We start from the raw sequence: 21,851 nt of genomic DNA, 5'->3' as shown, positions 1-21,851 counted from the left end.
TAAAATGCGAGAAACAACTCCAAGAATAGAAGTGTTTTCAAGTTTGTTATCCTCCTTCAGTGTTGCAAATATAACCTCTTAAAACCTCCTTAAACAGAAACTAGAATTTGAGTACAGAGAAGTCAAGTGGGATCTTGATCTTTTCTTTTTTTTATCTGTTACTGTTAAATGTTTATTTTTGGCCTTATGCCTTAACGTTGTAATATCTCTGTATAAACTTTAAAAAAAAATGAAAGTTGATGTTGTAGTTGGTTAAGCTTTGTTGAAAGTTTACAGAGATCTTACATTTCATTTATTCCCTATTGGAGAATAATTCCAAAAGATAATCCCCACTAGCCTTACATTCGCAGAACCCTACGACAAATCCAAGCCCAAATTTTCACTGTAGCATCCACGACTGACGACACACGTTTTGGGAGCAAGCAGATTGCCCCCTACCACCCCCCCCCCCCTCCCCCTACTGAAAATGTTACAAAGATAAACACTGACAACCTGATCCGACTTCAGATAAAACAACCAAGGGCCTGATCCGTACTTCCATTGAGAAACAAATCTCGACGGCAAGTACAGTTTTCGAGCAAACGGTTCATTCCTTTCATTCTGCTTTGGGGCCCAGAATAAACACGTTTACCCATTCAAACGGAAAAGCTGAATAGGCCCCAAAAGAGGACGATACTGGATACGTGACCCTAACACCAATGTTCTTTCATTAGGGTTATGTTCTTTCATTAGGGTTAGGGTTAACCCTGAGTTATTTCCCTGCAGTTATTTCCCTCAAAACATCAAATACACTACAATATTACTGCACCAAATAACACTTCCATTTTATTAAATCATTTAATAACATTATCTGAATTCATTTTATACAAGTTTCATTTCATGTTAAATACAACTTTGCAGTTAGCAAAAGTAAACGTGGAACTAGATGAAGTATTCACGCTGCTACGATCGAAAACAATTTTCTTACGCGGAGGCTGACGCGTATCCTCCTACAAAAACGATTTCTTAGAAAGTTGCAAAACCTCGGACAAAACCTCTCGTTCCTTTGAGCTAACTCTTTGATATTCGTGCATGCAACGATTTCACATTCCTATGCCCAGTTCGCTCCATAACAAGTTTCCTTTACATCAGCTGGCACATCCAACAAACTTTCATCTTCGTAAGACGACTGAATAGTACCAGAAATACTGCTTTGAGTGATGAAATTATCATCACTGGAATCCGATTCACTCATACTTCGACATCAGCTGAAGCTAATCAAACCGGTAATCCACAGTGCAAATTAATACACGAGGCAAACTACACTTAAATATTCAACTCAGACCATGATAATTTTGTTTTCGCAATTTTTCACGCATATGGATGTAATTTAAGTCCCTAGAAACTACATATATTTGTTTCTTTACAAATCTTCAACAACAAATCAAACAACAGTGCATTTTCTAAAAACCTCGCCAATGTGTAAAATAAGCATTTTATTGGCCTTTCAATCGGGGATATCAGATTTATTCACCTCTGGTTTCTCTCGAGGGCGCAGCTCTCGGACGGGACCAGAGGTGAATAAATCTGATATCCCCTCGTTTCAGGCAGATAACCCTGGCTTTTGAAATTGCATAAAGCCCTCTTCCCTACGTGCAGGAACACCCAATTGGTTCTTCTAAGTTATTTCCATATTTTTCCCTTAACTGATTCTGGAGCACAACCAGGCCCAATTAACTCCACTGAAGAACGGATGCGTTTTGATTTCTTCCACGCCGTTTACACCAGAACCTAATAAAACAAGATAAGGTCGAAAATGTGAAAGAGAATAAAATTATACGATACTGTGTACATTTGAATTGCCGTTATGTGTTTTTATCTAACATATTAACCCTGACTCTAACCTTTGCGACCGTGGCTACTGCTGACCACTGTTTTACGGCTAAAGACAAGGTTGTCTCCGCTAATCTATGTTGGTTAACATCCCGAAAGAAGCAAGAGACCACTACCATGTACCCCAAAACAAAACCAGACACAGACCTTGGCCCTGGAGATACTTGGGCGTGTAATTCGCGCCCAAAAAAGAAGAAAGGAGTCGGAAGCGCAGTATTGATGATATATAAATTGCATTAGCCCAGGTAATTGTTAGATAGAAATTGCTTTCGCAGCTAATTCCCATCGTCATTATTAGTAGTGAAGCAATTGTTATCTAAAACCCACAGGGAGTAAAAACATTGGTTTGCGTCGAATGGAATCATAACAAAGCTAACCACAAGCGCACTAAGGCGCTCTTCCGATGTTCAAGGCTCATTTGAAATAAAAGCGTAATAAAATTAATGGCTCACCCAATCTCTCTGAAGGCATCACCCTCAAAAGCTAGATTCAATGATAAAAGCAATAAAAAGGTCAATATAGAGATCTTATCGCATGCTATTTCATGATAATGATGATTCTTGTCTTTTTATAGAACAACCTCTGCTTAAGGCCCAGAGTCATTAATTAAACATTCAACAGACTGAAAGCCTGAGGAGGGCTCGATCAGGTAGCAGGGATGACGAATGGAAATTAATTCTATTTACGAGGGATTTATCCATATACATCCCTGAAGGAAGGGATTTCCCTTTGTAAACCCCTGAAAGGAGGAAGTCATGCATATACAAATCAATGACCCAAGACTTCCTCTCGATCGATGTATTCCTGGTGGTCATCAAACTATGATCGCTTTCTAGGAAGACACCCATCCAAGACCCACGGAAAAAAAAAACAAGGAAAAAGCCAGAGGGCTTCACTTTGGTGGTCATGAGAATTTCCTTCAACATACCATAATTCTAGGAATGCACAACACATTGATACCCCAGAGCGGGAAATTTTTTCATCTCAGTTGTTCTTACGTTTGTTTTGAGAACATTGTTTTATATTTACTTCTTACCCATTGTTCAAAGAGCTTCATTGTTCAAAGTGCTTCAGAAAAAAACACAAGTTGTATTGGACATGCACATTCAGCCCCTTTTACATGGCGTTTTTTTGCATTAATATTTGTTTGTTTGTTTCCTGCTTTCTGGTCCGGAAAAGTGTCCATGAGGAGCCTGCCATCAGACCCTAATTGGATTAAGGCAGGCGTCAAAAGAAGGGTTAGCTTTTGACTGTGCGCGTCATTTATCAAAAGAGCCTGCTCATGGACTCAACAGTAGGCTCATCAATGACGACATGAAATGTCTTATTTCGATGGTGACTCGGGGATACTCGCAAAAAAAAATCCGTGTGCTCCTTTACAGCAGTCAAACCTTTCAGTTGGACTAGTTCCGACCTGTTATAGCTCCCATGAGTCTCCTACAGCTCAGTACATGCTTGAGCAAAAGAACTAGTGATCGGAAGGTTACAGGTTCGCGTCCTGCAAAGAAGAATTATGATTTTTTTCCAGTATCCCCGAGTCACCATTGAAATAAGAAATAAATCCTTTCATGCATATGTATTTACCGGGGTAAAAATTTCTTATCTTCTTCATTACAATTGGCCTGAAACCTTCGTCATTTACATTGGTTTCTTCTTCAAGCGTGTCTTATAGAACTGATTTTCTCTCGACAAGTACCTCTTTTATAAGAGACTTGGCCTCGGGTGAAATTCTATTGGGCAGCTGTAACTCAGTGTGTGTTTTAAGTCCCCAGGGATGCGCAGATGAAAGAGCCTGAAACAAGAAATTAAACGCTCGTAACTTAAAAATTATGAGTTGAAACTTCGAAATGATATACAGAATTTAGAGGTGAGTGTGACTTGAATGCAATAGGAGGCCACGACTGAGAATAGACTTTCTTCAAAAAATAAAAGGAAATGAAAAGAAAAGGACCTATATACATGTAGCTTACAGGTGGCGGGTACCGTGTGTTGACATTAACAGTGCATCAAAGTCAACAGCATTAAGAAATCGGAACACCGAAACCAAATACCGGTACTTAAACTCCGTGCATCTGCATGAAAATATCCGGCAACGCCGCCTTTTCCTTGAGTGAAGATGGAGGGAGAAGAATTGCGGAGGTTTCTATTTGAAGAGAAATTAATTGAGACAAACCTGCCCTGTTATGATTTCATACAGAAGAGCTCCCACGCTCCACCAATCGGCTGCAGCTGTTACTTCACCTAACTGCCAAATCTCTGCCACGTAGGCACAAAAAAATTAGTCAGTTGCGCTTAATCTTATAACAATACATCAGGTTGAGGGCTGGGTGGGGTATAGGGGCAGTTATCCACGACTTCATAGCAAAGAAATCATATATCTCAAGATAATAATGTCGGCAATGATGATGACCAGGATGGTGATGATTTCAGAGTTGACGATACCTAATGAAGACCACGATAGTCTTGGCTCCAACGATAACAATAATAACAAAGATGATGATGATGATTACCTAATGAAGACCACGATAGTCTTGGCTCCAACGATAACAATAATAACAAAGATGATGATGATGATGATGATGATCATAATGATGATGACATGGACTACACAACAAACGTCTAATCTGTTGGTCGAATGGCATGAATACCTGGAGCGCAGTACAAATGATTCATTGCCTCTTCGTCAGGAACATAATCTGCTTCTTCCCAGGAGCCAAAATAGGTCAGAAGAATATGACCTTCCTCATCGAGAAGTACGTTTCTAGGATTCAAGTCTCTGTAAATATGGATGTAAAAGCCAATTCAGGTTATACAGGACTCATAACTTGTCCGACAAGGTCTGGTGTCCAAATTTGTTGGACACGGAGGATTCTAATATTGACAGGTCGAGTTGGCCATGGATAAATCTGACTTGAAAGAAGAGAAAATATAAGATAGGCATTAAGTTACAAACTATTTACGACTAAAAGGTCGATAATTCTTCTTCACTGTATTTTGCGATTCTTGCTAAAAGCGAGGCTCCTCCAAAGAGCAATGCATTCTGGTCGCTGAGGGATGCATTCTTGTCCAAAACGCGATGCATAATAGGAAAATCATAGAAAAACGAAAAACCGTGATTTTCTACACCTACATCTACAAGTTCTAGCACTTGGCAAAGTCCTTTTGACTTCTGGCTATTAAGGTTAGAGATTTTGTATACATACTTCTTAAATTCGTATTATGTTGTTCTGAACCCCTCTTTTGAACGAAATAATAAACCACATTAAATTGCAAAACCACGAAGCCACAGTAATCTTGCCCCGAATGTTGTCGTCACCATGCTTACATGGCGAATCTAATGAACTAAACTTGACGGAAGTAAACTTCCAAACTTCACTCAAGATGTTTATTGCAAAAAAATGAGGGAAGATTGATAAAGTCAGCTAGCGTCTCATTATTCCCTCTCCTTCTTTGTCAAAACGTTTTTAGGAATGTTATGTCCATATAATCCTTACAGCGGCGACCTGTCCCGCTTAAGTTTAATTCGAAGTCAAGTGCCAAATGCAATTTCGCACCCTTTGTTTTTCAAAGCGATTCCAAGAGCCTCGTCACTCTTAGTTCATTCATTCAAATGTACAGTAAAAGAACTACCATCAGAAAAAATTTGCCCTTTCACGTCTCGTTTTGAAAACGATGCGGAAGTAAAGTCGAAAATGAGACACTGGTTTGACGATAGAGTTACTGGCCTAAAAGTCACAGGCAAATTCCGTAACCGGTAGCATTTTCCCACTGTTGGTCGCTCTCAAGTTTCCCGCGTTTTACCGTAGTGCCGACTATAAGCACTTGCTTCACCTTCTGCTTGAAGGATTTAACATAGCGTTTTCCTTTTGAGCGTTCCAATTTGTTGACTGCTGTAAGCCTTTACACTAAGGCCCTGTGGCCCTGTTTATATGGTCTCGGGTACCCGAGACAACCCTTCCCCTTCCCCTGAGTTACCCTGGGCGAGATATTTTTCCACTCATTTGTTTAAAAAATTATATCAACCGTTTACATGAAGTGGGCGAGACAACTCGGGGAGGAGAGTTGTCTCACCTCGGCAGGTAGGGTAACCCTGGCAGGCAAGAGAACTTTTCCGCATGTAAACAGTTTGGCTCGACTACCCGAGACGAGACAGCAAAATCTTAAATGCGCACGCATAAAATTTAAATCAAAGAAGCAACAATGGCTTTGCATGGGGTGCAGTGGTGAGAGCATTCGCCTCCCACCAATGTGCTCAATATTCGAATCCCAGACTCGGAGTCTTATCTCGGTTGAGTTTTGTTGGTTCTCTTCTCTACACCGAGAGTTTTTCTCCGGGTCCTCCGGTTTTACATGTTGCTAGCATTTGCTTTCGAATGAAAAGGTTTTTCCCGCCAAATTCTGACCGCAGTCAACAGAAACTCTCGATTCAAAAACAGCCTCATTTAAACTACATATTACTGCATCGTTAAGCTTGTCAGTCCATTTTCTGAATGTGAAAACGCAGCTATACTTAATAAAAACGAGCTAGAAAGAAAGAAGGCAAACGAAGATACGTATTTTTGGAAGATGCGTCTTAACATATATGCATAATCAAGTAGGGTCAACTTTGTCTCTGTCACCCAATTCCCATATAGACCTTCTTTAAAGTTGTCTCGGGAAGGAGGGCTGTCTCGGGTAACCGAGACCATATAAACAGGCCCTAATTACCTGCAAATGATCCCTGCAGTGTGCAAGTAAGCGACAGCTAACACAAGTTCCGCCGCCCAAATTTTAATATGCTCATTCGGTACAAGCTGCATTGATGACGCAAAGTACTTATCCATCCTCATAAACAGTAAATGGCTCCTGTCTGGAGAAACTAAAGACCTCTCAGTACATTTATCCCCCACGGATTCCGTGTTTATCTTCGAAGTTCCACTCCCATCGGGCACCCACTTATCAGTGTCTGTGTTGCATACAATTGTAGATTTTCCTTGTTTTGCGAAACCAGGCACGGAAACGTCCGCGCTAAAATGGTTTTCTCTTTCTTCCGGCATTCCAGAAACTTTGGGAGGAAGGCTATTCTCGTATGTTGTGCAATGATTTTCATTTGTTTTCCTCTCGCTGTGATCGCCATCAAGTTCGTTTCTATCCTGAACATTTCTTTGATTGGGTTTTCCTGTGACATAATCGAGTGACTCCTTATAACTGCGATGGCAAGTGAATATATGATCCCAAAGTCGGCCGCCTTGCGCGTATTCCAATAACAGATAGATGGTGTTTGCAGTCTCAAAGAATTTGTAAAGCCGTACAATGTTGGGGTATTTTCCCTGTCATAAACAAAGCGCCAGAAAGCACTCAAATACAAGACAGTTCCAATGATACAACCCTTTCATGGTTTTAGACCAGTTTTCATCGAATTTTACAAAAAGTAACAAAAAATCAAAAGACCCGTCAACTGATTCCGAAAAAAAAAAAAACGGTACCGAAAATTGCGCGAAAACACGAATAACCAAATGACAATTGTTCTTTTGTATTTTGACTTCTGATTGATCGATTATTGTACGTGATACTCCATCAAGGAGCTTAGCACTGTAACCCAAAACTACCGAGAACTTACAACTGAAATTGAAATGAAAATAAATGTACTCCTTTCACCAATAATTTATTTCGGTCTTTTATTCACTGTTTCCTAACGATCTTTGATCACTACCATTCTGTTCTCGTTTACGAATTGTTTTGGGCAATTCTAACCCAAGAGCACCTACCTTTACAAGAGTCTGATGTCGTCATTTTACCTTAGGTTTGGGTCATGATTTCATATGCCAACACGAGGTCTCATTACACACGAAATTTCTTGTTGCGGTGTGGCTCCCTTCCAACTTTTTGGCTCTTTATCGTCTTTTAAATCCTATTTTAAGCATTGGAAGTCATAAGAATAAAAGAAGGAAATAAAAGTACTTACATATAGGCGCCTCGCGGACTTCTTTCTCTGACGCCCATTTCCATAGGACTGCACATGCGTCCGTGTTGGCCCCGACTTACACACAGCCTGAAATTACATTGTAGCGACAATCTCATTGATTTCTACAACGTTTTTTAAGCCGGAAAATAGTAGATTGTTCTTGTTATTATAAGGAGGGACTGGCACGGAGACGTTTTAACTTGGTCAAATATGGAATTGGACCTTGAAGTAAGCATACACACTATGGCAATCGGCTTGGGTACAAAGAAAGGTTTAGATTGAAAATACCTTGACAACACAAGTTTCCCCATTGAGCATGTTTTGAACCAGAATGACCTTTGTGTTTCAAAAACAAGAAAAAAGGAAGTTAGTTCAATGCTCCGACCCCTCCAACACTCTCTTCGTATAACGTTGGAGCCCAAATGCTGTACGCCCATACAAACGAGCAGTGTTATATATAACATGATTAAAATTTACCTTGCCAACAACTCCTATGACTTTCAAGTCAACAAGTGTGAGGTCCTTGAGCTTATGAAGATCATTCGATTCACAAAGGCTGTTATCAGGATGGGATGATAAAGAATCCTGTGGAAAGTGTTTAGATATACGTGTAGCACAGTACATACCCTGATGTATACAAATAAATTAATGCACTCAGCTAGCTCGGTGAGAAATTTTAAGATTAACGAAATATAATTAGATTTATCTTTTTCTAACCCTAAACCACCCTACTTACTTATTTGATGTTGTGCACAGGGTGCGAGTCCTCCTGAAAATGTTTCACCAATCGATAGGACAACACTAAATATAGGCACGCATTGCGTCGTGTAGTAGTGCAGTATATTGTCAACTGAGCTGCGTTTTGTCTTCCAGGACATTCAAGTTGTCTTTGCGTAATATATAGGCCTAATAGTACACGATATTGTTTAGGTATCGTAAAGGATTATAATGCCATGGTAGATATCTTTGGTAAATAGCCCCATGAGAAGCCACTGATGTGGCTACTAGTAAAATACTGAACCCAGCAAGATTGAAGAAAATAAAAGGGAATCGAGAAACATTGGCTTCGAGGCTGGCATGTTGATCATTTTAAAGTTCCGTTACAACTTCTTTTTCACCACAAGGTTAAGCGTGCATTCTGAGCGTGTGACAGTCATCTAAGACAAAAGTTGACAAAAGTTCACCGAAGTGCCTGTCCGGCGGGGTTAGTATCTGGATGGGAATCCTCAATGTATACCACTTTGTGCCAGAAACATAGGACCGAAATATCTATTTTAACCCTCAAAAATGCCGCCACCTCTTACACTCTTACAGCCCGGTGACACAGTATGTAGTGCACTTACAGTGCACTACCACAAAAACCTTAGTGAGTGACAAGAACAGGATCACATAAACCTAACACGCACAAGTGCTTCCTCCCGTATTTAGCCATAAAGATAACTGTGTTGAGTTTCATGTAAATGAGGCCTGGGAAAACGGCCTCAACATCCGTTCGATTTTGTTGAACAGCGATGTTGAAATGGATTGCCGCTGCCCCTTAAACCGTGTTGAAACATGTTGAATCGAAGATAGATCGATGTTGAATGCGTTTAAAAGCCTTTAAACTTTGCTTCAACAACCATTCAACATTTCTTTTGTTATCGCAAAAAGTCGAATAACGTTCAAGCCGTCTGCACCCCTCTTTCAACATTGTTGGTCTCTTAATGACGTATCCATGTGCATATTCATAGTAACAACCGCGACTGCAGCCTGGGACTAAATACCAGGCCTCGTGTGTTATCCAAAATACTGTTCGAAATATGGCTAATACTCTCGGTGAAGCATACCGATTATCTAGCAAGTACGATAGTGAATGGAAATGCGCAAACCTCGCTCAGCATAGAAAGGTGACAAAAATCAAGTTGATAACTACCGTCCTATTTCCCTACTTCGATCCCATAGTAGCAAAAATTCAAGAACACTGCGTTGCGTCACGACTCTTCCCGTTTATCAAGGACTGTTTTTTCCTCCCACAACTGCGGCTTTCAACCCAGAAAATCCTGCACAACTCAACTTCTTCATGTACTACACGATATTGGTAAAGCATTAGACAAAAGTCTTGAGTCTGACCTTATTTATTTAGACTTCAAAAAAGCTTTCGATTTAGTATGTCAAAAAGCTACTTGCCAAACTTGAATGCTATGGTATACGTGATCCTCTACTAAAGTGGTTAATCATCTCATTGGTTGCCTCCAGCGAGTGGTCATGAATGGACATCACTCAAACTGGAACGAAGTCAAATCCGGAATTCCTCAAAGTTGCCTTCTTGGGCCAACCTTGCTTACACTACTTGTCAATGATATGCCAAACTTTAATACAGAAACCACACTGGCTATGTTTGCTGACGACTCCAAGTTTTACAAATGTACTGAAACACCGGATGACTTTGACTCCATTCAAACCGACTTGAACCACCAACAACGTTGGTCACTGACAAACGAAATGTCTTTCCAGCCTTCTTAGGGTTACACGGAAACACATCAGTCCACAACTATCCTACTCAATAGACGACACCTGTCTTAGAGCATCAGTTTCGTCTGTTAAAGACCTGGGCATCGTGGTTACTAAAGACTTGACACGGATCGACCATGTAAGGTTTATTACAGCCACAGCGAACCGCTTACTTGGATTTATCAAGAGAAATTGTGCCGACCAAGTAAATAAAGACGCACTCAAATTGTTGTACATCTCACTGGTTCGATCACACCTATGCTTATGTTCTCAAGTGTGTCTCCTCAAACACCGATGTTGATGATGGAGGTTGAGAAAATCCAAAGCGCGCCTCACATTTCATCATAGAAAACTCAGACTTATCAACCAAGGAAAGGCAAATTACACTTAAGTTACTTCCAATTAATTATTGGCTTGAACATCTAAAACGATGTGCTTTTTCAAGTGTAAATTAGGTGATTAGGTGTTTTTTTGTTTATAGTTACTCAACAATACTAGTGCTACAGCATCTCTCTTTTAGGAACATTTTTCGTTAGATTACCAAATTTATGGAATGTTTATCATACTATAAAAACGCAATAACTAACGTTTCTACTTTTAAGAAAAAGCTGAAAACTTTCTAGTTTACTCGTTTGCATAACGTGTTCCATGCTGAAGATATAAATACCTACAAAATTATTTGCTGCCAATGCGGTAACAGCAACAGCCTAATTAGACGTTCTTGTTGATCAATAATATTGATATGTGGTTTGGGTCGGTGACTATTTGCTCTTTTGTGTAGCACCCGCCTCATAGGCAAATTGATTAAATAAAAAAGAAGAATAATAAATGAATATGGTCTGTAAAACAGCTGATGGAGCCATTTGATCATTTAATCCCTTGGATTTAATTTTCGTGTTTTTGACGACATGGAAGATATTAATAAGTAATGATCCGGGACACAAGATGTTTGTCCAACAACCCGATTGGATTTCAATTCAGAAACTCCGACTAGGACTTTCCGGTGTAGATGTTGGATGCATGGTTAAACGCATTAATTTCAGTTGGGATTCGATCTGAGATGATTGTTCAGTGACTGGGTACAAATTGGTTGACTCTCCATCGAATAATGATTGAAAGCCACCTTCACAGGTAGATATTGCGTTCAACCAGACGGTGGGCGAAACTTTTGATCAAACGAAAAAGTTCGCTCAACATCTTGGAATACGGAACGCGATTTTCCCTTTTCATTCAAGATAATGGATAATGGCGATTACGGTAGAACTTAAAGTCAGGACCTTACTCTAACTTTTACATGCATAGCCTTGACTGGATTTTGTGACCTCAGGTAAAAAAGTTCCGTTTCTACCTGACCACCTTGATATTCTAGAGTGCGCTTTTTGAAGGCACCATTGGTCTCACAACCTAATTTGTTAACTAGTTAATTCGAAAAAATAAACACTCACTCGTATATACCTGCTCAGATTTCTCTGATGATTCTTTACACGCGAGATAAGTGTTGTAAAGTGCTTCGGCTTTCAATAGATACTTAGCTGTCTGACGCCTCACGGCTTCCCGTCTCTTCGCGTCCTTTTCACCTTGGAAACAAAATCGTAAGGAATGAAGTTACCATGGTATTTTTATCGAGTATTCGTAAGGTTGAAGTAAAAGCGAAGATAGAAAATGAATAATAAACATATTGTATACAAATTCAGAGCCCGGATTCAGAGCTGTTCGCGCTTTGATTCATGTAAGTTAAGAAAACGTTTTTGACCGAAGCTAAGTTCAACCGGAAGTGCAGTTTTTAATTGATAACCAACGTAATTACGTTAACAAATCCCGAAAAAGGTCTACAATTATTGGTTTCAAGGGTGGCAATCCTAACGGTGGCAAAGAAAATAAACGTGGCCCGGAGATGGGTTCTATTATTGAATGTTGAACGAGCTTAGGAAATTGCCAAGGACGTTTACAACCAACCTCTAGAGGCACTACTAACAATAAAGAAATGTACGACTTCTGGTGGACGAACAAAAGAAGCTTATAAGAGATCTTTTGTTTTCGTCCACCAACATGGTGGCGATTACGTCACGTGAAAACCTCCTATTGCATGGCTTTGCATTCTTTAGCATTGTGAAAAGGTTCAACATCTCGTGCGAGCAAGTCAATTTTGCCTTTACTTTTTCCTTTCACTGGTCAAGAATTCGTCGGAAGATTTCTAACTGGCAAAATACAACAGTAAGCAAAAGCAATTGCGACATTTTGTTGGCTACTAAATTAAAGCCCCCTCTTTAATAACAGTAAAACGTAAGCATTACCTTGCACGCCACTCAACAACACGCCAACACAACTCTTATACAGGCTAAAAGCCTCTTCGTATCTACCATTAACCTCATGATCGAGTGCCTGGTGAATTGTGTGTCCTGCTGCATACAAGTAGTCACTTTCTTTAGAGTCGATGTAAATATTTCCCAGATCGGAGATCGTCCTTTGGCGAGTTGTTCCTTTTACTAAACCACTCGCACTCGAGAAAGATTGCTCATCCTCTGTTGCACTAACTAAATTGGGGTCCTCCAATGATCCTTTGAAAGCATCACTTTTTTGAGACGTCAATGCAGGTTTTGGTTTTAATGCCAAATGTTCTTGTTTCAGTGTATTCGCATAATCTTTATCGCCTTTGCAGACATATGTCGATGATTTTTCAATTGAAACACCATGCTCAGAGTTTGATTTCTCATCTGAAAAACCCGGTTGTGAATGGCATTGATAATCGCCTTCTCCATGGTGATAATAATTAGGAAAAGATGATACATCCTCGCCAATATCTGCTTCAGAGGCCAGGATTTCTAAGTCTTCTCCTTCACTACATATGGAAATCGCTCTTACCAGCCATTTAGGAGGCTCGGTGTTGCTTTCCCTCTCCTCTCCCGCCGAAATTCCAGTTTCACGTTCTGAAAAGTATTCGTCGTTATGAAAAACATCATCATGTTCTTCTACAGGGTTCAGATTTGTCCCTTCATGAGATAAACTACTTTCTACTGCCAAAGGGTTGTTCTCGTCTTCTTCATCTGAACTCAGGGTATCAAGGCCTTCGGTAAGGGAAGGCTGTTTAAGAAGCCACACACCTCCAAGAGTCGCTTCATCAGGATTATCATCTATGAAAAAGAACACTTTGGATGTTTTCTATCAGGTTTTTAAAACTTTTTTAAGTAAGACGTTTTCTTTTTTGTTGTATGGGTTAGGGTTAAAATTCATGTTTACGGCTGTTTACTGCGTCTTTTCCCCTCCTTTTAACCCGGTAATTAAACAGTTTGGGGTTTTGTTACTGTAAAAAACAAATTGACGTCAGTTTGTTAAATTGAACTTTAATATATCATGATAGTGAACTTCTCTTAAAATTATATAATTGTAATTTATTTAATTTTTTATCATATCTTTTGTTTTATAGATTATCATGTAGTATTCTTAACTTGCATACAGATATGTAATGATATCGTAATGCGCAAAACAAAATTTTACATGTATATTGACATTTGTGCAATAATAATAATAATACTAATAATAATAATAATAATAATAATACATATTTTTTTAATAATCAACTTTATTAACAAATTCAAAGAAAAATCTTAAGTTTACAATCTTAATAATCATACAATAATAAATCATTTAATATGCATTATAAAAAATTCCATTACATATGTGTCTTTCTCTTTGGTCTTAACATACTAATTAACAGAAATCTATAAAAACTAAAAGGTTTCGTACTATACTAGACCATTATAAAAATAAAAAATAAAAATAAAAAAAATAAATAATAATAATAATAATAATAATAACAACAATAATAATAACAATAATAATAATATTAAAAATAGATGAGTAACCAGGTTTTGGAGACATTCATGTAAAAAAGCGTTCTTTCGTTAAAAGTTTTAACATGCTAACACTAATTAAGCAGACAATAACTCCAAGCCTTTGACAAAACAATACTCTATTCTTTTAGATTAGCGCATTTTTCCCTTTTACCCTTTTTACAATTTTTTTTCACACTTCCATTTTGTATAATTTTCCATCTCACGCATTTACATCTTAGTTTTTAAAGGCTTAAGTCTGGAAGCCGAAAGCTTACATTTTTTATTTTTCTTTTTAACCAGAGAATGCTTTTTTACAGGAACTGAAGACATTCAAACATCTAAGAGGTATTGATGTATCATCTCATCCCTACTCAAAAAACTTAAATGAAGCAGTTAATAGACATACTCATCAACAATAATATCAATTAGTAGAGGGATATTTCCCATCGGCTAGATACCTTTGACACATTAATAAAGTCATTGATTGATGTTCACTTTACCATTGTCTTTGCCTGAGGAAATTGGTGGTGATGGAGATTGCTGCTCAATCTGAACATTACAATCACTGATTTTGTGCTCATTGATACTACTGGCCTCTTGGGGGCTGTCACCTTCTGTCTCTGATGAGCTATCCTCTATACTGGCCAAACTGTCACTGTGTTTAGGACTATCAGGAAATCCTCCCTAAAACAAAATAACAAAACACTTAAATTTGTGACACCCTATAATAAGATTTTTTTTTCACATATTCCTGTTTCTGACACATTAACAGATTTTAACTTCATTTACTCAATGTGGTTACAGATGTAAATACCTCAAAAAACTTCAAAAATGGCACGCTTGTGAAAAGATTTGTGATGTTTCCAGCAAAGTTCAAAAGCTCTAAAGCAGCTTTCCTTCTCTCTTCAATCACTCCTTCTTCAAAACGACCTGAGAACAAAGACATCAAGTTACTTGTAAGTAATATTATCACTTGTGACTCTAGCTAGGAGAAACTCCTGGACTGACAAAATTTCGGTTCCAGGTTAAAGAAATTTATTAATTTCAGTCCCACTCCCTTCTCCCTCACCTGGCTCAAAGTGATTTTATAACTGCATTGGATCAACATACCAAAAAATTTAGCTTTTGGAAAATGCGGGAATTCTTCCTCGTTGAAATGTTTGAAAGTGAAGATCTTAAACAGCTCTTGATGAAGTTTCTTGAAATCACTGAATCTTCGCCAAACTGTGATCTGTCAAATGGAAACAAGTTTATTATATCTTAAGTTTGCTATAGAAATGGGTGAGACTGTAAATCAATTCACATCACATGAAATTGTACGTAAACGTTGGTTTTTAATGAGATGGATGAGATGGAAAAAATAATATTTAGCCAAGCCTAAAAGCGGAGCTCCGGTTTCTAGCCCCAGAAAGCAATATAGTGTATATGCTTCTGCATAAAGTACAAAATTAATCGTCATTAGTGTATACAGTTTACAGTGATCAAATGCCTCTGAGCTGACAGCAGTAAACAAAAAAGCCTTGCAAACAACAACCAATATGTTAATCAACAACTATGTACAACTGAAATTACATGCAAAGTAATCTCTTTCACAACATTTTCCGTTTAACTGATAATCTTTACACCCTCTCTCTTCAATTTACATGTAGAATAATAGCAAAAATTACTAATTCAAACGTCAAGCTAAAGCATTGTTATTTCCTTACTCTACTGCAATTTCACAGTCAAACAAAGCAGCTCATGACTGGACATTCATTTCACACAAAAAGCCTATAAATCAAATTGTATTAATTTAGCGTGGGCAGTCACCACAGTAATGATGAATTCAGTTCCTAAATAAGCAAACATAGCCGGCCACAAAACCACGTCACAGACAAGACAAACAATTGTTATAAATCAATCACTGTCCGAGATTTTGCCAAAAATCGCAGGTTCAAGCTTATCAAACCGCTTTTCAAAGTCTTGTCAGGCCAAAAACAACCTAAACTGTCGCAAACATTGCTTACAAACACATTCCTTGCAGATAAATGTACATTTATAAGGCGTTGAGAGTTCAGTTATTTTATGGCCGACAAAGAAAACACGCCAATGATGTCTGCTGTAAGCTTGAATGGTGATGTGGTGTGTGCTTGTTGAAATGTGCCAGAATTTCATTCAACATGGAATTGAAAACGTTTTCAGGCCTTCTTCATTTCTTTTAGCAAGTTTTACAAAATTTTTGAGGCAGTGAGGCATCAGTGCATTAAGAAGGACAACATTACCTGAAAGCTAACCGTTGTAAATCAGTGTTTTGTCTCTCATTCTATTTCTCTCAGCTATACGGTGTTCTTTGTTGAAATTTTCTCTTCTTCTCCTTCCTCAGCTTCTCTCAAGGCTTTCTTTGCTTAAATTGCTCAAATTTTGTCGCCTCTTCTCTCATGCTCTTTCCTACACTTTATCCCGTTAGTCGTCACTAATACTAGAAACTCTTGTTCAAAAGTAATGAAGGTCAGTGAGATAAAAGCAGGCTGCACAAACGTTTCCTACCAAGAAGATTCATCCGTGCCTCAAAGTGTCACAATATGACACACAATCACACATAATAGTCTGTAATCTGATCTAGGTAATCATAAATTATAGTAGAATGTTGTATTGTATCTGGAGTTTTGGAGTAAATGTAGCATAGCAGAGAGCCAAATGAGTCCATAGATGCATACGTGGCCACTTTAAGATCGCTCTCAAAGTCATGCGGGTTTTGCGAATGTCTCTCAGAGAACCTGTTGAGAGATTGCATCTTTCTCATCATCAACAACCACATTCTACATAATTACTTGTATACGAAAACGTTCATTACAAGAATGCAATCTAGATTTAAAGAAATGCATTGACTGTCTCAATTAAATCTCTGGAGCCAACTCTAAGCTGCGACACGACTGGAAAGCTACGTCAAAACAAAGGAATGATAAAACTGTCAAACACGACAAGCCTAAAACCACCGAAATCATCAGAAAATGGAAAGTCTGCGGAGAACAGCACCTAACGAGGAAAGAGTTGTGTCCAGCCTGGCAACAAAAATGCTGAAAGGGTTAGGGTTAGGGTTAGGGTTAGCGAACCCTAAAGCCACTTTGCAAAGATGTGCTGGAAAGATAGTCAGCGGGATGTACATGTACATGGAATCAGAGAATACGAGTATGACCCTGAGGTCCATAGCGAAGGGAGTGATGACAGCCATTACAATTTTCTCTCTGGTATTGATATCAAAGACTCTGACCATGCCATTAATGCCACTGATGATAAATCAACCTTTAAACGATTTGTTTATACCAAGATGCTAATCAACAAAGACAAAGTCCAATATTCCAAATCAGCTGTGGCGCATCTGTGGACATCATCAATGAAAAGTACACGAAAGGAAATGCTGTACACCCTCAATTGACCAGACCTCTTGGTTGTCACGACAACACTACTGACCCAGTCCGTTGGCTCATCAACTTTGGACAGAACGCCAAGATTCTCCATCCAGTTTAACTCAGCTTTAAACTTGTCTTTGAGTTCCGTGGGGATCATATGAGGTGGCATTATTACTGGCTGTGCTGTCTCATCTACTCGTACATTGTAGATGTTACAGTACCTCTCCTGGAATGGTTCCAACTTCCTTTGAGAATACGTCTTGGTACTTCTTGACTAAGTCGTTATTCATGGAGGCATTGTTTACTTTGCTAGAAGCGACTGTATGGAAGTTGATGTCATGTACCGTTATTAACTTCATTCATAATTTAAGGTTTCCTGCTGCCGAATCGCAACCACAGATCCAACAATTTCAACTACAGACACCTACAACTGAAATCTACAGACAAAACAGACCCCAGAGGATCAAGAAACCTCCAGTATACTTGCAAGACTATGTGCGAACATAGTCTCGGTATAAAAAATTAAAAAAAAACATTATTAAAAACTGACTATCCTTTGTTTTGTTATGAACTGGGATGATAAAATCCTCATTATTCTACTGAAACCAGACATCCTCAGCATTGTGGAGCTTTACAATTATATCATTGGGTGATTTATGAATGCAAGTAGTTTTAATCCATGTTTAGTGATTACTTTAAAATCAATATGATATCTGTGATCATCTTTTGGAATTGATTACGTTATTGATTAAGGAGAGAGAATTAAGCTGACAAAACAGGAAGGCTGTCACAATATGTCACATAATCACACATAATAGTCTGTAATCTGATCTAGGTAATCATATAGTGGAATGTTGTATTGTATCTGGAGTTTTGGAGTAAACGTAGCATAGCAGGCCTCAACTAGTCTCTATTGCAGTTTCATTACACAAAGCTGCATCCCCCTCCCCCAGAGTCTGTATGGAAGGATGGATGAACGGACATACGTTCAGTCAATCACATACCAAACAAACAAAAAAGGTTAACCATATTCTCTTAAGTATCATGGGGCTCTGCCCCAGGCCACTTAGCAGCCTGGAGCGCCGCTGCTAGAGTATCCGGAAAAGAACCTCTTGGCATAGTTGTTTTTTACGAGACATCTGGTTTGTCTCTTCTACTGGGCAAACCTGCCCAGAGGGAAGGAGCATGAACAGGACTCGAGGTCCTATGCGAGGTGCTCCACCCTACCCTATTCAGACCAGAAAGACCAGACCACAACACCGGGAACTACATGCCCTGCTCTTTACGACAAGTGTGCGGGTTCTTTTACGTCCCACAGGATTATGAACATTGAAGGGTTGTGAGACGGGACCTCCGGCTTATCGTCCTTATCCGAGAAGACTAGAGAGTCTAACCATTTGCAGATGTAATTACAAAGGCAGCACTTTCTTCTCAGTTATTTAAAGACCCTGAGTGTTAGTCCGGCCAGAGTTGAATTCACGACCTCCCGCGTGACAGTCCGGTGCTCAACCAACTGAGCCACCAGTGCGCGGTTACAAAGTTGCAAACCAACAAGACAAGCCACATATGGTGTTGAGTCGGCAAATACTCTCATCAGTGGTACAACCCTACTCTCCATTGTCGAGCTATACACATACAAAACGACTTTTCTTAGAATGGATGTAGTTTCCATCATATATTTTAACCGTGGAAATTATAGAATGAAATGATATTTGGAAATATCGTAGCAGACTTAGTTAAGCTTTTAAAGCAGCTGTAAAGAAAGCCCGAAAATCATCCAGGCTTGAACAGTAGATTTTTTCAGGCTTGCCTTGCAACCGCTTATTAAAATTTCTCAATTAACTGCGATGATCTTTCCAACTATCATTTTACAAACATACATCTCTACATTCAATGTGCGCATGTCCCTTATTTACGAGAGGTTTATTAACAATAAAATACCATAATAGCATTGCACATTGCACAAACCTCTGTCGCTCCTTCAGGAAATTCCTTCTGAAAAACCTACAAGGTCATGTTGAAAAGGAAGTACAATATCAACAAGGAGCTCTTAATGAACATTAGCGATGAATTCCAAAAGAAACTTCGCCATGCACCACTACCTTGGAAGTGACTTTGTACAAAGTGTGTCCTGCATAAGCTCTCCGTGGATCCGATACATTGAACAGCCTGACCCAGTGGTCATCGTGATATGCCATTTCACTCCAACTAAATTTCCGCCATGTTTGTTCCTCGCTTGTTCCCAGGGTCACACTGAAATCTTTCTGGTACCACACTTCTCCGCCTGTGGGTTTCGTGTCGACCTGAAATTTCTTTTTTCATGGCACGTTCTTTCATCATATTATTACTATGAATACCAAGATGGAATTCTAATAAAGGAACCTCTGGTCAGTTTCATATCTTTCAAGCTGTCATCAACAGAAATTTATGGTTACATAACATGTAACCCCACCCGGGTGAGGATATCCTTCGACTTTCATTGTTCGCCATTTGAGGACACATATATAAAAGGCTTATCAGCCAAAATTGTGTGAGTAACAGGGCTTTTGTTTTAATAACTGTTTGTCCTCCTTTTCGACTAGCGCAGCTTGTGCAAGTGAGGTACTGTTAATACTCCATGCTTGAGCTTATTTAATTTCCGAGTGGAAAGCTCTTTAGAGCTTCATGGCCTCCCAAGGGACTGTTTTCTCACGTGGGACGACGCAAAGACAGTTCAAGAAATATGTGTTGATACTTTGTGTTGTAACATGGGCAGCTATTTTCTTTATATCTGGAACATTGTTCGTGACAAGAAGATACGACATAGCAAACCAAGTACGTCTGCTATGCTATGTTGTGATAAAAATAATAACTATTTGTTTTGGTTGATTACCAAAGAAAGAAATCATCCTTTAATGTTTAATCTTTAATTGTGATAATTGCCATCAGTACTCTAAACCGGCGATGGCTGATCAGTGGCTAGCTAAACAAATACAATTTACATTGAACGAAATATTAGTAACTGTGGACCAGAATAACAAATTACATAAGCACAATGCTTGCTTTGAAAACGTTGACAGATGACGCATGGATGTACCACGAAAAAAGGAAGACCATTTGTTACGGTTAGGATTGTTCTATGGAAGAACAAATATCTATAGGTAATTACTGAAGCTGATAGGGGCATAAATTTATAATCATAAGACCTGCTAGTGCCCTGAAAACCTAGGCTAATTTCGGCTGGGAAAGAGATATTTGCAAAATTGGAATTGATCTTATAAAACATCGACAAATCATTGATGATGCGGTGTTCCTCAAGTGATTGCCAGTTCAGATCTGCTAGCATAACAGAGACGCTACTGTTGCAAGAGTAGTCATTAAGGACAAAGCAGCCAGCTCTCCTCTGGATAAAGTCAATGGCATAAATATCTTTGGCAGTATGTGGTGACCAAGCAATGGGGAGTTTAAGAAACAAGGACGGCTACAGTACAGTACAGTATAAACAACGACAATGCCAAAAGGCAGTAATGTTATTGGTGAAAAGAGGAAAAATGATTGCGCTGTATGTGTGGCACACATTTTTGTACATTTCTTTCCTGTACTCATCAAAACAACTACTTAAAATGACCAATTTTCAGATGACAACATGGACAAACAACAGTCACTGTGAATCTTTCCTTTTCTCTCTTTGCTTCAAATCTGTACGTAAGAATCTGGTTACAGCATACTTCACCCTTACTTAACCCTAACCCTAACCCTAACCCTAACCCTAACCCTAACAGCATAAACGAGACAGAAACATCGTGAAACACGAACCCTAACCCTACCTCAAACTAATAGTTTGGAGTGACGTATTTGTCGCCGTAGCTGTCATGGTTTCTTAACTCCCTACTGCTTTTGTACTTCGCAATTGGACAGAGCAGGCTAGCATACATGAAGGATCATGACTTGATCACCCTGTCGCAGGATGAGAGGTTCCACCGGAGAAGACACAACATTTTATTTGCCTTTGTTTTGACTTCCTCGCATTGTAGAGACCAGCTGAGGACACTTAAATAAAGTTTGTTTCCTTTCCTTTCCTTCCTTCCTTTTCTTTCCTTGTGATGTAGACACCTAAATACTTGTAATACTTAACCTCTTTGGAGTAAGTATCACTCATGGGTTAACACAGAGGGTCACAGGGTTAGCAGCCCACTGCTCCAGTTGATGAGATCATTATTGATCAACAACTGTATTGTCAGCGTACTACTAACTTCAGATGATCTTCCTGTGGGCAGGTGTGTTATATACAGAAGGAACAGTACCGGCGCAAGAACGGTACCCTGCCGGACACCTGATTGCACA

General features: G+C 39.0%; 1 protein-coding gene across 2 annotated transcripts; it reads right to left on the bottom strand.

Moving 5' to 3' along the window:
• Window positions 1–801: 801 nt before the first annotated feature.
• LOC138043837 (ribosomal protein S6 kinase-like 1) lies at window positions 802–19,801 on the bottom strand. 2 transcript variants are annotated; one of them, XM_068890317.1, is made up of 16 exons: window positions 19,628–19,801; window positions 19,497–19,532; window positions 15,250–15,370; window positions 14,954–15,069; window positions 14,640–14,823; window positions 12,601–13,437; window positions 11,762–11,883; window positions 8,294–8,401; window positions 8,105–8,152; window positions 7,817–7,903; window positions 6,580–7,181; window positions 4,521–4,648; window positions 4,046–4,128; window positions 3,569–3,664; window positions 2,325–2,355; window positions 802–1,770 (listed from the first exon to the last, which is right to left on the bottom strand). In XM_068890317.1, the coding sequence occupies exons 1-16, from the start codon at window positions 19,724–19,726 to the stop codon at window positions 1,682–1,684; spliced, it is 2,787 nt and encodes a 928-aa protein (XP_068746418.1). In that variant the 5' UTR covers window positions 19,727–19,801; the 3' UTR covers window positions 802–1,681. The 2 variants fall into 2 exon arrangements, with proteins under 2 accessions (XP_068746418.1, XP_068746419.1); XM_068890318.1 differs by having other exon boundaries at window positions 19,631–19,801.
• Between the last annotated feature and the right edge of the window lie 2,050 nt (window positions 19,802–21,851).

Source organism: Montipora capricornis, chromosome 3, assembly GCF_036669925.1.
Source record: "Montipora capricornis isolate CH-2021 chromosome 3, ASM3666992v2, whole genome shotgun sequence".
In the NCBI taxonomy this organism is placed as follows: Eukaryota; Metazoa; Cnidaria; class Anthozoa; order Scleractinia; family Acroporidae; genus Montipora; species Montipora capricornis.
The sequence above is the reverse complement of the archived record's forward strand: the minus strand, read 5'-3'. Positions and strand labels throughout refer to the sequence as shown.

Coding starts and splice junctions, on each gene's coding strand:
- LOC138043837 (XM_068890317.1), bottom strand. CDS start 19,726: ATGGCATATCACGATGACCACTGGGTCAGGCTGTTCAATGTATCGGAT. Junction 8,402..11,761: donor CATCAGAGAAATCTGAGCAG/GTATATACGAGT, acceptor CACTTTCCACAG/GATTCTTTATCATCCCATCC. Junction 7,182..7,816: donor AGTCCGCGAGGCGCCTATAT/GTAAGTACTTTT, acceptor TGTTTATGACAG/GGAAAATACCCCAACATTGT.